The sequence below is a fragment of the Dipodomys ordii genome, unplaced genomic scaffold (assembly GCF_000151885.1).
Source record: "Dipodomys ordii isolate 6190 unplaced genomic scaffold, Dord_2.0 Scaffold6, whole genome shotgun sequence".
Classification (NCBI taxonomy): domain Eukaryota; kingdom Metazoa; phylum Chordata; class Mammalia; order Rodentia; family Heteromyidae; genus Dipodomys; species Dipodomys ordii.
The window spans coordinates 86,484-102,501 of record NW_012267222.1 but is presented as its reverse complement, the minus strand read 5'-3'; the positions used below and the strand labels follow the sequence as shown (position 1 = coordinate 102,501).

Sequence of the window (16,018 nt, the reverse complement as noted above, 5' to 3'; positions counted from 1 at the left end):
ACGGCACCAGGAGAGAGCCACGGCACCCGGAGCCACGAACACCCCAGAGCCACGGCACCGGGAGAGAGCCACGGCACCGGGAGAGAGCCACGGCATCAGGAGAGAGCCACGACACCCGGAGCCACGGCATCGGGAGAGAGCCACAAACACCCCAGAGCCACGGCACCCGGAGAGAGCCACGGCACCCGGAGAGAGCCACGGCACCCGGAGCCACGAACACCCCAGAGCCACGGCACCCGGAGCCACGAACACCCCAGAGCCACGGCACCCAGAGCCACGGCACCCGGAGCCACGAACACCCCAGAGCCACGGCACCCGGAGCCACGAACACCCCAGAGCCACGGCACCCGGAGCCACGAACACCCCAGAGCCACGGCACCCGGAGAGAGCCACGACACCCCGGAGTCACGACACCCGAGAGCCACGACACCCCGGAGCCCCGGCACCCGAGAGCCACGGCAACCGAGAGCCACGACACCCCACAGAGCACTCCCACGCAACCACCGGCCCCATGTACACCACCGACCACTGGGACAGGTGCCCTGTGTACACCACCCAGACACGCTCCCCGCATACAGCACCCGATCACAGGCACAGGGGCCCTGTGTACAACACCCGGACAGGCGCCCCGCATACAGCACCTGATCACAGGCACAGGGGCCCTGCGTACACCACCCGGACAGGCGCCCCGCATAACACCACCCGATCACAGGGACAGGGGCCCTGCATACAACACCCGGACAGGCGCCCCGCATACACCACCTGATCACCCACCTGATCACCAACCCTATCACCCGGGCAGGCGCTCAGCGCAAGTGAGCCCACCCCGCCCTCCCCCCTAGATGTGGACCAGAAGGGACTCCCAACCCCCAGCACGCTTGCCTCCTGTGAGGTGGGTAGAGGGAAACTGCAGCTCTACCCTAGACCAAGGCCTTCCACAGAAACCCCCGGAGACAAGCCCCCAGGGCCTCACTCACACCTGGCACTCACCTGCCATGCCACTGCTAGCTGGGCGATCTCACGGCCGGACATGCCCTCTGTCAGCTGGGCGACCTGTGAGCACTTTTTCCCGTAGTCAAACTGGGCCAGCCTCAGGCGCCTGGGGAGAGAGTTGCCAGTAGCACCTGGAGTGGCTGCAGCTCCACGGGGGAAGGAAGGGCAGGGCTCCGCCGGGGAGCCTGAGGGCTCCGGCCAGCGCGGCCTGCACCCCAGAGCCCTCCTCCTTCACCTGCTGGGCACGAGGTGGGCACAGCCCCTTTCTCCTGCAGGCCCCGGGGCCCAGGCAGTCAGAGCCACGCCACATCTACTCTATGCAGACCCGGCAGCCAATGCCAGTTAAGATCTTCAGGCAACGACTGAGCAGGTGGGCTCTTGGGGGGAGGAAGCACTGGGGGTCATCACACCTGACAGATGGCCACAAGGACCACTTGTGAAAAGCGCACGCAGGACCCAGCCACCAGCCTGGTGGCTGCAGTGGAGACAGAGGCCAGCAGGGGGCAGAGCTGCAGGGCCAGCCATGGGAGGCAGGAGGACTGTGGTCAGGACGCAGCAGGGTGCAGACCAGGAGCCGGGAGCCCGGGTCTCTCAGACGGGAGAGCAGAGCATGCTGCGGGCAGAGGCATGCAGGACTATCCTGGACTCCTCAGTGCCTGGCTGCTCCCTGGCCAGCGCCTGGCCAGCACCCAGCTTCACACACACAGGCCTCCACGGAAAGCCGGTGCTGCCACCTTTCCGGCAGCCCCTCGGATCAGCTGGTGGAGTCCGGGATCCTTCGTCAGGGAGCAGTGCTCACTGTCCACCTCCCAACCCAAGGGTCTCAGCATGAACTCAGCAGTGGCAGCTCCCCTAACTCCTGGGGCTCCAGGGTCCCCTCCAGGTCACAAAGTGGGAAGGTCAGTAGGTGGAAAGGCTGGGGACCAGGCTGCCCACTGTCCCCAGGTGAGAAATGGGACGGGAAGGAGGGCTCCAACAGCAGAGCTGCCTCGCCACAGCCCAGAGAAGCCACTCGGGTGGCCCAAACCCAGGGAAAGGGCTGCACCCAGGCCAAGAACTGGGCGGGACAGCCAGGCGGGACAGGCCAGGGCGGGAGGGGCTGAGCACTTACTGCTTTCCTTCTGTGGCCGGCTTAAGAACATACTTGTCAAAATACATTCTCACCAGGCGCTCCCGCTCCTCCTGCCCCGGCAGGGCAAAGCAGACCATCTCGTCGATTCGGTCGTTGATGGCCCAGTCAAACTGCTCAGGCTGGTTACTAGCTAGAACCAGCATGAACCTGCAGCCAGACAGGAAGGCTGAGGCCCGCGCAGCACAGGCTTTGCGAGGTATCCTCAGACACGTGCTACAAGAATCCAGCCTAGCGGGTGCCGGTGGCTCACGCCTGTCAGCCTAGCTACTCAGGAGGCTGAGATCTGAGAATCACGGTTCACAGCCAGCCCAGGCAAGAAAGTCCACGAGACTCTTATCTCCAATAAACACCAGAAAACTGGAAGTGGCACTGCAGCTCAAGTGGTAGAGCACTCGCCTTGCACTGAAGAGCTGAGGGACAGCGCCCAGGCCCAGAGTTCAAGCCCCATGACTGACAAAAAAAAAAAAAAAATCCAGCTTGGCATTTTGTCTTGTGGCACGCAGGCTCCACGCACAGCAGGCTAGCACCAGCCCTCCCTCGTCCACAAAAACCCCACCACTCACACCTGCCAGACCCAAGGGTAAGGTCTGTGATCAATGCTGCAACATCTTTAGGCCTGCCCCGGTGTCCCGCAGCTGGGACAGGATTAGGGCATTTTAAGGGAAGAGTGCCTGGCCACAGACACTCATCCTGCTGGGGACACAGGGGGACAGGAAAGCTTCTCAACGTGGGGCCTCTTTCCAAGGCCTGAAGGCCACCCTGAGGCCCTGAGGCTAGGGCCCCATGCAAAGCCCAACCCACAGCTGCTCCTGATTCGCTCCCAGCAAACACAAACGCCCAGGATGCCCGGTAGCGTCAGTCCCCACGGGCATGGGGACCCCTCCGGGCACGGGGCACATGCAACTTCATGGTGGCCATGTGAAGCCGGAGGGCTGGAGGCGTGCAGGATGCACAGACCAGGACTGACAACCTGGCTCAGGTAGGAGAGCATGGCACACGTCCACTGTGACCCCCCCCCAATGCCCTCAAGCCCAAGACCCAGTATGATGGCTACCCTGCCTCGCGACAGCCGTCCGCAGGGCCCCAGCGCGGTGCGTGTGGGAGCTGTGCTTACTTGCTGCTGTGCTGGCCCGTCCTGTGCAGGAACGCGTTGAGCGTGGCCCTCAGGTCCTCACTTATCTTTTCCTGCAGAGAGAAAGGTCTGGCATCAGTCTCAGGTGGCGGAGCAGAGCTGAGACAGCCAAGGTCAGGACCACCCTTGGGTGATGGCTGGAGAGCGATGAGGGAGCGGGAACGTGAATGCTCACCTAAGTCTCAAACTCACCGTCCAGACAATTCAGATGTGCTGCAGAGCAGGGCAGTTAGAGTGAAGCACATACTTAGCATGCACAAGTCCAGGGTCAGTCCCCAGCACCAAAACCCCAAACAAAGTCAAATACTCTGCAGCTTTCTTTCACTTCTGTTTTTAAATAAAATTAAGAGAAAGCCAGGCCAGGCACGGGTGGCTTACGCCTGTCATCCTAGCTACTCAGGAGGCTGAGATCTGAGGATAGCAGTTCAGAGCCAGCCCAGGCAGGAAACTCAGTGAGATTCTTATCTCCAATAAGCCACTAGAAAATCGGAAATGGTGCTGTGGCTCAAGTGGTAGAGTGCTAGCCTTGAGCTGAAGAGCTGATGGATAGCGCCCAAGCCCAGAGTTCAAGCCCCACGACCGACCAAAAAAAAAGAGAGAGAAAGCCAGGTGCTGGTGACTCATGCCTGTAAGCCTCATGCCTCTCAGAAGGCTGAGATCTGAGGATCACTGTTTGAGGCCAGGCCAGGCAGGAAAGCCCAATGAGACTTTTTCCTCCAATTAACCCATTAGAAAAAGCCTGAAATACAACAATGACTCACGTGGCAGAGCCTTGAGCAAAAGCTCAAGGCCAGCACCTGGGCCCCCAGTTCAAGCACTAAGACCGGCAGGGAACACGCCAACCAAAACCCCCTGCACTGGCAGCACAAGAAGACCAGCTGCCCAGCTTCTGGGACAGAGGGCTTTGTGAGGACTCACAGTGGCTCGCTTCCTGAGGAACGCATCTGCTTCATCCACGAAGAGCAGGAGGCTGTGAACAAGAGGGAGACCAGGGGACGGACGCTCGAGGGCACAGCCGCTGGAAGCAGGCTGCGTAGAGCACCCCTGGGGAAACTGCCTGCCAGGAGTCTAACTCAGTGACTCAGAGCTTCAAGGCCTCAAACTCGGGGCCAGTACAGCTCCACTCCTGTGCTGGGTGCCAGGGTCACGAGGGCATCTGAGGTAAAAGGGCAAAGATTAAGGGGAGGGAGCAACTGAGGCAGGGAGGCTGGCACGGCGCTCCCCCACGGGCAGCGTGCCATCGAGGCCATCACGGTCAAAGGCCCGAGTACAGCCCCACCCCGTGCGCCAGCCGCTCCTGCTGGAGGCCTGTGCCCAGCTGCGGCTGCCCTCAATGGCAACCCCAAACGGGAGACCAGGCCCGGCAGAGGCTAGAGGCTGCCGATGGCCTCCCACACAAGCCGGAGGACGGGACAGCAGGGACGGCCTGTCCCAGGAGCCCGCGTGTACGGGGCTGGACTCACCCTCGCCGGCTGGTGCTGGCCCAGTCGAAGACCTTGTGCATGGCCGTCACGCCCTCCCGCCCCATGGGGGCCACATCCCCGCCTGTCATGATGGCGTAGTCCATGCCTGAGTGCAGCGCGAGTTTCTGGACGGGAAGGAGTGGGAGACAGAGCAGATGTCCCCTCCCTCCAGTGTGGACAGCCCCCACCCCCCAAGACAAGCTGAGGCCCCTTGCCCACAGCAGCACAGAACCTACACTGCCCAGCGCCCCACCTTGGCAAACAGTGTTTTCCCGGTCCCGGGAGGGCCGTGCATGAGGATGTTCCTGTACAAGCTTTTGTTCTTCTTGGTGTTCCTCGTGGCTATGGCGATATCCCGCACTCGTGCCTCTAGGCTGGGCTGCAGGAGGCGCGACAGAGGGGTGGCTGTGGTTTGGGGAACCGGCCTCCCATCCCCACATATGGCTTTGGGGGGACCCGCAGTGTGGCACTAGAACCCACGCCTCGTGGACTCCAGGCCAACCCAAGAGCAGTAAAGGCAGGGTCTGCTTGGATAACAAATGTCGTTCAGGAGCCAGAGACATCAAGACCGCACCAGCCAGACAAGCTGCTCAACTCCGCAGGCCAGCCAGGGCCCTGGCAGCACTCCGCACCGGGGCTGACTTACGCTGAGAATGACTCCCTCCAGAGCATCCTGTGGCCGGAGGAGGAGACGGCGGCCAACCTGTGGGGAGGAGACAGTGGCTGGACCGGGGGACATGGCCAGGCTTGGCAGGGTGCAGAGCTGCAACTGGTGGTGGTTTGTTTTTTTTTGTCAGTTGTGGGGCTTGAACTCTGGGCCTGAGCGCTGTCCCTCAGCTCTTCAGTGCAAGGCGAGTGCTCTACCACTTCAGCCACAGAGCCACTTCTGGTTTCCTGGTGGTTTATTGGAGATAAGTGTCTCATGGACTTCCTGCCCAGGCTGGCTTTGAACCATGATTCCCAGATGTCAGATTCCCGAGTAGCCTGGATGACAGGCGAGAGCCACGGGTGCCCGGCTTGTGGTTTGTTTTTTGAGCGCTAGGTGGACCGCAGGCCTGTGCTCTGCCAGAGCTACACTAAGCTAGCTCTCGCCACACCGGAGATCGCCTTCTGAAACAGCCTGGCTGGGTTACCCAGGCTTCCTTCAGCAGCAGGGATCAAAGCTGCCTCACCTCGCCTGGCCATTGGTTCTTGTGTGTGTGGTAGGGAGCAGTACGCGGCTCGCAGAGTTGCTTGCTAGGCAGGTGCTCTTCCACTTGGCAGTATCAGCCTCTTCTTGCTTTACCTTTTTTTTTTAAATTCTTGCCAGTCCTGGGGCTTGAACTCAAGGCCTGGGCACTGTCCCTGGGCTTCTTTTGCTCAAGGCTAGCGCTCTACCACTTGAGGCAAAGCCCCACTTCCAGCTTTTTCTGTGTATGTGGTACTGAGGAATGGAACCCAGGGCTTCATGCATGCTAGGCAAGCACTCTACCACTATGCCACCTTCCCAGCCTGTGTGTAGTGGGGAGGGGAGTAGATGTGTGAGTGTACTGGTTCTGAGACTTGAATTCAGGGCCTCAGTGCTGTCCCTGAGCTTTTTTGCTCAAGGCTAGTGCTCTATCACTTGAGCCACATCTCTACTTCTGGCTTTTTAGCAATTAATTGGAGTCTCAGGCATTTTCTGCTTAGGTTGTTTTTGAACTGTGACGCTCAGATCTCAGGCTCCTGAGCAGCGAGAATTAGAGGTCTGAGCCTCTGAGCCGCCATTTGCAGTGAGTGACTTAGTGAGTTCCTTATTGACCTTTCTCTTCTCAACATCCTGGACCGGGCCACAGGAGGAGGCCTGGCCACAGCCCACGGGACAGCAGCCCTCCAGAGTGAGTGCTGACCACCAAGAACCCCTCACTGCCCCCAGTGGAGTCCAGTTCTATCAGCAGACCCACACCCATGTGAGAGGAGCACTGGAGAAAACACCCAGAGTCTGGGGGAGCGGTGTGCAAGCCAGCCATGTGCCGTGGGCGCAGGGCCTCCCTGCAGCCATACCTGAACAGGATGCCTCAGAGCCTCCAGCACCGAGATGCGGGAGGTCTCCCTCACCAGCGACGGCTTCCCCAGCCGAGCCTCGACGTACCGGCCAGCAACAGCAGTTGCATTCTTGGCAGAATAAACTCCAACAGCCAGCATGGTCAGTCCAGCCACCTACGACAGACAGACAGCAGCCCGTGCTGCCCTTCACCACCACAGGTCCTCGGCAATGGAGGGCCAGCTGGGGTCCTGGGGTGGCCCCCACCTGGACTTCAATCAAGTCCCTAACCCCTCAGCCTGCCTGTGTTACTAGTGCCCTTGATCTGAGGCTTGAACTTGGGGCCTGGGCACTCTCCTTGAAATTTTGTGCTCAAGTCTAGTGTTTTATTACTTCAGCCACGGCTCCTACTTCCAGCTTTTCCACTAGTTAGTTAGAGATAAGTCTTGCCAGGCACCAGTGGCTCACGCCTGTTGTTCTAGCTACTCAGGAGGCTGAGATCTGAGGACCTCAGTTCAAAGCCAGCCTGGGCAGGAAAGTCCAAGAGACTCTTATCTCCAATAAGTCACTAGAAAACCAGCTCAAGCGGTAGAGTACTTGCCTTGCGCTGAAGAGCTGAGGGACAGCGCCCAAGCCCAGAGTTCAAGAGCCTCAACCGCCAAAAAAGAAAAAAAGAGGGGTAAGTCTCACTGTTCTGCCCAGGCTGGCTTTGAGCCATGATCCTCAGACCTCAACCTCCTCGTTGCTAGGATGACAGGTGTGAGCCCCCAGCCCCAGCTTCACTAGTGCCCTTTGTCGGCACATTTCTCTTCTGCTGTGCAGCAGGGTTGTGAGGTAGATGACTGTATATGCAGGAGGTTGCTGCCCTCCACTGATTTCTTTACTATTTTAAAAAGCTGAATTTTCAAAGGAAGCGCTGGTGGCTAACACTAAGGGACACCCCCCCCAACCCTGAGTTCAAGCCCAAGACCAGTACTACTAAAATTTTTAAATGAGCAAGGTAGCTAGCCTCAGAGTCGCACGCCTTAATTCTGGCATCTGAGAAGCGCAGTTTGAAGCCAGCCCATGTAGGAAAGTGTATGACGGTCATCTCCAATTTATTACTAGGATGTCGAAGTGGGGCTATGGCCAAGGGGTAGAACACCAGCCTTCAGCAAAAGAAGCCCAAGCCCTTGTCATGGAAATAAAAAGGAAGAAGGTCATCTTCCTCCTGGCCAGGCAGCCCCCGGGACTCTCCCTGGGTTGGTGTCTGTGCACTGGCTGTACACCCACGGGTGGGCACTCACTGCACAAAGCTCTTCTGTGTGCCAGGCCTTGTGGATCCTAACCCAGCCGCAAGGAGCAAGGCAACCCTGCCAGGCAGCCTGGGCCTTTGTCTGGTGCTGGTCGTGGGGCCTGAAGTGAGCTCCTTGTGCCCTCACTGAGCTTTCTACACTCAAGGCTGGCACTCGACACCACGCAAGCTATACCTCCACTTCCGTGTCACGGAGCACTTTCCTCAAAGGACTGCTAACCCTCACCCACTGTGGCAAGGAGGCGGCAGCCGGCTCCAGCTCCCGGTGGGGGCAGGAGATGGCTGGGCCTCATCCACAGTGGCTGAAGAGGCTTCCATTCTCCCTGGCTCTGTGCAAGGACCATCTCTTACCCTGTAGGGTCAACTGAGTATACTCAAAAAGCCAGGATTGTCTCTCAGGACACTGAGAAGTTGAGTGCTACGCCTTTTGTTAATCTCTCTTCTGGCTGGTGGGTTAGAGGCATGAGCCTCAAGGCAGGCTGCTCACCCCAGCATTCCCTGGGGGGCTGCTGGAGCTCAGGCATGGCCAGCACTCAGGAGACAGGCTGGCCGAGCACCCACCCCGTGGATATGTGGTGGTACACACCGTGGCTGTCACTTTGTCCCAGTCAGTCACAAAGGCCCGGAATCCTTCACCAAACAGGGTGCCAGCTGTCCTGCAGGGGGAAAACGGCCATGTGGTTTGGAGGGACAAAGGGTCCTCAGCCCTTGGCTGGAGGAGGTTTAGGGTCAAGGATGGCATGCAGAAGGACCCAACCCCATCTGGAGTGAGTGCCTCCCGGCCACCCTGACCCCATGGTCAAGACAGTGGCACTGGGCTCCAGCAGCGTCCTCACCGGATGGACTCCAGGATGGTTTGTCTGTGCTCCGCAGCCTTCAGGCGAATCTGCTCACGGATAATGTCTGCATTCTCCCTATCCGCCCGGGCCCGAGCGCGGGCTTCAGCCTCCACCCTCAGCATCTCGTTCTTATGTCGAAGCTCCATCTCCCGCTCCACAGTGGCTGCCCAGGAGAAGACTGGGTCAATGGTGCTCAGCCAGGCCGTGTTGGCCTCGGCCCACACTGCCGATGCACATGCGTGGCACGGACCAGGGGCAGTGCAGGGGCTAAGCCAGCACACGCACCTGGGGCCACCCTTCCTGCAGAGGGAGAATCCCCGAAACCAGAGCCTGGGGTACAGACTACCCTTTTTTGATTTTTTGCTTTTTGTGCTGGCCTGGGGGGCTAACTCAGGGCCAGCGCACCAGCCTGTTCACTCAAGGCACTCTCGTAATACTTGAGCTACATACAGCTCTACTTCCAGCTTCTGGTGGTTAATTAGAGATAAGTCTCTTAGACTTCCATTCTCAGGCTGGCTTTGATCCTCAGTCCTCAGATCTCAGCTTCCAGGGTAGCTAGGATGACAGGTGTGAGCCACCCGCACCAGGCAAAACATGCTCTAAGAAACAAACTACACCCAGGTGCTGGTGGCTCACTCCTGTCATCCTAGCTACTCTAAGACTGAGATCTGAGGATCGTGGTTCAAAGCCAGCCTGGGCAGGAAAGTCCATGAGACTCTTATCTCCAATAAACCACCAGAAAACCAGAAGTAGCGCTGTGGCTCAAGTGGCAGAGCTCTTGCCTTGAACTGAAGAGCTCAGGAACAGCACCCAGGCCCAGAGTTCAAGCCCTGGAAAGGGGGGGAGGGGAAGAGGGAGGAGAAGAGTGATTCTAGGGCTCTGCCTTTAATAAATGAGCAATCTCAAGAGAAGACCTGAAAATTAGATGCTGGTGGCTCACACCTATAATCTTAGCTACTCAGGAGACTGAGATCTGAGGATCGTGGTTCAAAGCCAGCTGGGGCAGGAGAGTCTATGAGGCTCTTATCTCCAATAAACCACTCAGAAAAAAACAGAAGTGAAGCTTTGACTCAAAGTGGCAGAGCGCTCGCCTTGAGCTGAAGAGCGCAGGGACAGCACCCAGGCCCCAAGTTCAAGGCCCATAACCAACAAAAAAGAGCCCAGGCCCCAAGTTCAAGGCCGATGACCAACAAAAAAGAAGAGCCCAGGCCCCGAGTTCAAGGCCCATGACCAACAAAAAAGAAGAGGCAGGGCAGGGGTGGCTCACACCTGTCATCCTAGCTACTCAGGAGGCTGAGATCTGAGGATCACGGTTCAAAGCCAGCCCGGGTAGGAAAGTCCATGAGACTCTTATCTCTAATAAACCACCAGAAAACCAGAAGTGATGCTTTGGCTCAAGTGGTAGGGTACGGGTACGGGGCTGGGAAGGTGGCTCAGTGGTAGAGCGCTTGCCTTGCATGCATGAGGCCTTGGGTTTGATTCCTCAGCACCACATAAGCAAAAAGAAAAAAGCTGGAAGTGGCGCTGTGGCTCAAGTGGTAGAGCACTAGCCTTGAGCGGAAGAGCTGAGGGACAGCACCCAGGCCCAGAGTTCAAGCCACATGACTAACAAAAAGAAGAAGAGAGAGAAGGCCTGAGCTGGTGCCAGTAGCTCACTCACACTGTAACCCTAGCTACTCAGGAGGCTGACATCTGAGGATCATGTTACAAAGCCAGCCATGCAGGAAAGTCCATGAGACTCTTATGCCCAATAAACTACTCATAAAAAGCTGTGGCTCAAGTGGTAGAGCATTAGCCTTAAGCACAAAGAGACTCAGAGATCGCACCAGGTCCTGAGTTCAAGCCCCAGGAATAGGAAAAAAAAAAGAGAGAGAGAAAAGGCTTGCTTTAAAAAAAGTCTTGGTTTGTTTCTTTTTTTTTTTTTTTTTTTTTTTTTGTCGGTCATGGGGCTTGAACTCTGGGCCTGGGCGCTGTCCCTCAGCTCTTCAGCTCAAGGCGAGTGCTCTACCACTTGAGCTACAGCGCCACTTCCGGTTTTCTGGTGGTTTATTGGAGATAGGTTTTTCCTGTCTTTCCTGCCCAGGCTGGCTTTGAACCGCGATCCTCAGATCTCAGCCTCCTGAGTAGCTAGGATTACAGGCGTGAGCCACCAGCGCCCGGCTGTTCTTTCTTTTCTGTATTTCCTCAGGTGTCTGCTGGCAAGAAGGCCAACACCAGATGTTGCTCCTTGACCTTGAGCCAGATCATAAAGCAAAGTAAACCTTTTTTCTCTACTAAAAAAAAAAAAAAAGAAAGAAACAAGCCGGGAGCAGGTGGCTCACACCCGTGAAACTTTTTTTTTTTTTGGTCCGGTCGTGGGGTTGAACTCTGGGCCTGGGCGCTGTCCCTCAGCTCTTCCGCTCAAGGCTAGCGCTCTACCACTTGAGCCACAACATCACTCCCAGCTTTTGCCTTTTTGCTTATGTGGTGCTGGGGAATCGAACCCAGGGCCTCATGCATGCAAGGCAAGCGCTCTACCACTGAGCCACCATCTCAGCCTGAGTCCGTGAAACTCTTACCTCCAATAAACCACCAGAAAACCAGAAGTGGTGCTGTAACTCAAGTGGTAGAGCGCTAGCCTTGAGCTGAAGAGCTGAGGGACAGCACTCAGGCCCAGCGCTCAGGCCCAGAGTTCAAGCCCCATGACCGACAAAAAAAAAAAATACAGGTTGGGCACCAACTGCTCACACCTGTAATCCCAGCAACTGGCAAGGCTGAGATCTAAGTATGGTGGCAGTTAAGTCTATGACAGTCCTATCTCGAATAATCACCACAAGCCAGAAGTGGAGCTGTGGTTGAAGTGGTGCAATAGAGCACTAGCCTTGAGTAAAAAAGCTCAGGGTCAGCTGGGCACCTGCAGCTCATGCCTGTAATCCTAGCTACTCAGGAAGGTGAGATCTGAGGATCACCGTTCAAAGCCAGCCCAGGCAAGAAAAGTCCCTGAGACTCTTATCTCCCAATAAACCACTAAAAAACTGGAAGTGGAGCTATGGCTCAAGTGGTAGAGTGCTCACCTTGAGCTAAAAAGCTGAGGGATAGTGCCCAGGCCCAGAGTTCAAGCCCCACGACCAAAAAAAAAAGCTTAGGGTCAGCACCCAAACATGAGTTTAAGCCCCAGGACTGACACTTCCATGAAAAATAAACCCAGAGAGCCACGTAATACAATGTGTCTCTGTCTGCTGACACTAAGACTACACATCAAGTGGGCCCACTGCCCTGCGAGTGTCATCTACACAGCTGCATCTCTTCCTCCAGGCAGACGTACTGAACCAGGAGTGCTGCTCCCTGATGTCACGTGCAGGAGCTCACACAGGAAGGCAGAACTAATGTCCTGCTGAAGGAAATGAAGCACGCATTTCCCATCAGTTAACCAGCCCAAGAGCTCCCTGCACAGCCTCTTACGGCATGGTGTGCTGGCACAGCTGACGGTGCTAGCACCGAGCGAGCGCTCAGAGAAGCCACAGGGCTGGCACATGGATTGGAGGATGGCGGCGCACAGGCTGTGGATGCAGTCCTCAACACAGCCACTGCCCCACTCAACCACCCCTGCTCACCCGAGGGGAGTCCTGCTCACCCGAGAGAATCCCTGATCACCCAAGAGGACTCCTCACCACTGTAGTGGGTCCTTGCTCAACCAAAGTGACTCCTGTTCAACTGAGGAGAACCCTGCTCACCCGAGCCTCCTCTGCACCCCATGAACCATACCTCGACGCATAGCCTCCTGCTTCTGCACGGACTCCTCCTGCTTCCGTAAATTCTCCTCATTGAGAAGTTGCTGAGAAGTCACAAGAAATGGAAAAGCTTTTGAAATCAGAAAGACAACTAACCCAAAACTGCTCTTGGTCAGGAAAAGCTTCCACCCCAAGGGTGCCCCACGTTTCCGAGGGCTGAGCACCCCGATGGGTCCAGAGCTGCAGCTCCTGCTGGACAGCAGCAGGTCTAGGGCAGCTTCACCAGCGTAGCTGCCAGCGCCGCCCCGCCTGCCACTGCTCAGCCGCTGCCCTATGCAGCACTGTCCTCTGCCTGTTGTGACACCCACTTCAGGCATCCACAGCCTGTGGCTGAGGAGCCTGTGCTGTGGAGGCAGGGCTCCAGGCTTTGGACTGTCCTGACACACTGTCTGCAGCCAACCACACACCTCCCTGGTGGCCAGGAGCTCTTGGGAAATATCCTGCCTGGCAACAACCCTCATAACAGCTTCAAATCAACCACTTCTGTCTAGGCCACAAAGGAAGGCATGTGTGTGATTGCACATGGAGGTGGCTCTCTGTGTGACAGGGCATGCCTGTGTGCGTATACCCAGTGTGCACATACCCAAGAGTGTTTGTTGGAGTAAAGTTCCCAGAACCAGGTTCAGAATACAATCCACAGTTCTCCTGGACTTGGTGCACACAAAGTTACCTCTGCTTAAGACTGCACAGTCCGCTCAGAGGCGTGCCTTGCTCACCTGCTGCTTCAGCTGGTCCTCATAGCGCTGTCGGGCCAGCTTGTCCTGGTACTGGGCCCTCTAGGGAGAAGAGCAGAAGGGTATTCCTGTCTGGAGCAGTCACCGGATAGGCAGAAGCCAGTCTGGCCCCAGCTTTGACTAGGTGTGGAGGCCTCATGACCCCTCCCCATCCCAACATGAGCCGCAAGGTGGACTGGATCAGCACCTGGGCAATCCATCTGCTTGGAGTTCATGCAGGGCATTCCGGGGAGTGAAACAATACGCACACTAGCAGATCCTCCATTTGTCAATAACAAAGAGACCCGGAGCTCCACCAACCCTCCCAGCCCTCTGCACAGGCCCCACTTGCGCTCACAGCCTGGTGCTGCCGTGTCTCTTCGCTCAGTGTCTTCCTCCTCTCCTCAGCCTGCACTCGGATCTGCTCGCCCTTCAGCTGCTCCACAGCCGCCTCGTACTCCTGCAGAACACACAGCCCAAGGTGTCCCGAGAGCCTCTCACAGCCCAGCCCAGCCCAGCGTGTCCTGAGAGCCTCTCACAGCCCAGCCCAGCCCAGGGTGTCCTGAGAGCCTCTCACAGCCCAGCCCAGCCCAGGGTGTCCGAGAGCCTCTCACAGCCCAGCCCAGCCCAGCCCAGCCCAGCCCAGGGTGTCCGAGAGCCTCTCACAGCCCAGCCCAGCCCAGGGTGTCCCTAGAGCCTCACCCAGCCCAGGATGGCCCGAGAGCCTCTCACAGCCATGAAGTAGCAGGCTGGCAGCATCAACACCAGGCCAGCAGGTCTGTGCAAAAGGCCCAGCAAGGTAGGGGCAGTTCTGACAATGTACCCTGGACTGACCACCCACATATCCAAGACTCTCAGCTCTACACCAAGGCCAAGGACTGAAAGAATCCAGTGGTAGAGTGTTAGCCTTGAGCAAAAGAAGCCCAGGCCCTGAGTTCAAGCCCTAGGACTAACAAACAAACAAACAAAAGTAATATGAAGCGATAGCTTCTCTGTACAACACCTTAATAGTAACAATACTACTTTAAACTACTTTAAAAACATATATATGTTTATAAGCACTGGCTGTGCACACCTGTAATCCTAGCTACTCAGGAGCCTGAGATCTGCCAGCCCAGGCAGGAAAGTCCATGAGACTCATCACCAATTAACCACCAGAAAACCAGAGTGGAGCTATGGCTCAAAGTGGTAGCACACTAGCCTTAACACCCCCCCAAAAAAATCCCTTCCAAATAAATCTCTCTCATCATCCAAGGTGGGGAAAAGAGTCATGCTGAACACAGAGAAACAAGGGAAGGAGTCACTGAACAGGAGACAGGAGACACCCCTCATGGAAGCCTACCCGCTGGCTCTGTCGCACAGACTCAGCCCCATATCCGGCGCATCTCTGCCTACCCTGTGATCTTTGTGAAATGGAGTACGAGGCCCTCAACCAGGCCCAGCACGGTCGCCCACTCCTTCCCGCAGCTCACCTTGAGCTTAGACTGCTGTTCCAGCTGCAGTGTCTGCTCCTGCATCTGTGCCAGACTCAGTGCCTCCTTGGCATGCCCTGTGGGGTACAGAAGAAAGGTTCTTACAACACTTGAGTGAGGCTGGCAGAGACATGTGTGTGCTGGTGGGAAAGTATGCTTTAAGAAAAGAGGCTTGGTGGGGGAGGAGGGGAGATGGGAAGGGATGGGAAGGGGAAACAAAGGAGGAGGCTACAATGCTTGGTAAGAAATGTACTCATTACCTTACCCATGGAATTGTAACCCCTCAGTATGGTATTTTCACACACAAAAAAAAACAAAAACAAAAAAAGAAAAGAGGCTTTCCAGAAACCACAGCCTCACCTCCACCTGGAAACATTTGGGCTGCTTTTTCAACCTGCTTTGACTGCCCATCCTCATTCCTTATAGACCTCTCAAAATGAACTCCCTCCCATCAACAGAAAGCTTGGCTTCAGCCCCAGAGGATCGTCGGAAATGCCACCAGAAAGCTGGGTGCTGGTGGCTCAAGCCTGTAATCCTATCTACTCAGGGGGCTGAGATCTGAGGATCACAGTTCAAAGCCAGCCTGGGCAGGAAAGTCCATGAGACTCATCACCAATTAACCACCAGAAAACCGGAAGTGGTGCTGTAACTCAAAGTGGGAGAACACTAGTCTTGAGCTGAAGAGCTGAGGGACAGTGCCCAGACCCAGAGTTCAAGTCCCACGACCACCATAACCAACAACAGCAAAAATGCCACCAGATGGCCCATCCAGGAGTGACAAGGAGGAAAGTACAAAAGGCTGTCAGGACCCGGTCTTGTAGGTCACAGGGACACTTCCAGGCAGGAAGGTCACCACGACAATGAGGCCACCAAGAGCCACAGATCACTGGGCTTCAAGGGGGGGAGGGAGGGCTGGCCCCAGGCCCGCCCCTTTCCTCAGGCCCACCGTGCAGACAGCCCGCCCCCGGGCCCACCCCCCATCTGATTCCGACTCCTGTCCCTCCCCCTCCCTTCCTCCTCCAGGGGCGCCTTCCCCTGCAGCCCGCCCCCTCCTCAGCCCCACGTGGTTCCTGCCCACCCCCCCTTCGGCCACCGTGGATCCTGCCCGCCCCCCAGGCCCGACCCCTCCTCGGCTCCGTGGATCCTGCCCGCCCCCCAGGCCCGCCCCGCCCCGGGCCCCCGTGGATCCTGCCCGCCCCCCAGGCCCG

At 57.2% G+C, this 16,018-nt stretch overlaps 1 protein-coding gene across 2 annotated transcripts in view; it reads right to left on the bottom strand.

Moving 5' to 3' along the window:
* Window positions 1–14,889, bottom strand: part of Atad3a (ATPase family, AAA domain containing 3A) — an 18,382-nt gene extending 3,493 nt beyond the window's left edge. The window contains exons 1-14 of one of the 2 annotated variants that reach the window (XM_013035381.1): window positions 14,811–14,889; window positions 13,697–13,798; window positions 13,342–13,401; window positions 12,600–12,669; window positions 8,853–9,018; window positions 8,603–8,672; window positions 6,743–6,898; window positions 5,367–5,423; window positions 4,974–5,099; window positions 4,721–4,845; window positions 4,176–4,227; window positions 3,240–3,310; window positions 2,105–2,272; window positions 991–1,099 (exon numbers count right to left, since the gene is read on the bottom strand). In XM_013035381.1, coding sequence (XP_012890835.1) covers window positions 991–1,099; window positions 2,105–2,272; window positions 3,240–3,310; window positions 4,176–4,227; window positions 4,721–4,845; window positions 4,974–5,099; window positions 5,367–5,423; window positions 6,743–6,898; window positions 8,603–8,672; window positions 8,853–9,018; window positions 12,600–12,669; window positions 13,342–13,401; window positions 13,697–13,798; window positions 14,811–14,855 — 1,377 coding nt within the window. In that variant the 5' untranslated portion in view covers window positions 14,856–14,889. Of the gene's footprint in view, window positions 1–990; window positions 1,100–2,104; window positions 2,273–3,239; window positions 3,311–4,175; window positions 4,228–4,720; window positions 4,846–4,973; window positions 5,100–5,366; window positions 5,424–6,742; window positions 6,899–8,602; window positions 8,673–8,852; window positions 9,019–12,599; window positions 12,670–13,341; window positions 13,402–13,696; window positions 13,799–14,810 lie in introns of those variants that run through there. The other variant, XM_013035390.1, reaches the window with a different exon arrangement.
* Between the last annotated feature and the right edge of the window lie 1,129 nt (window positions 14,890–16,018).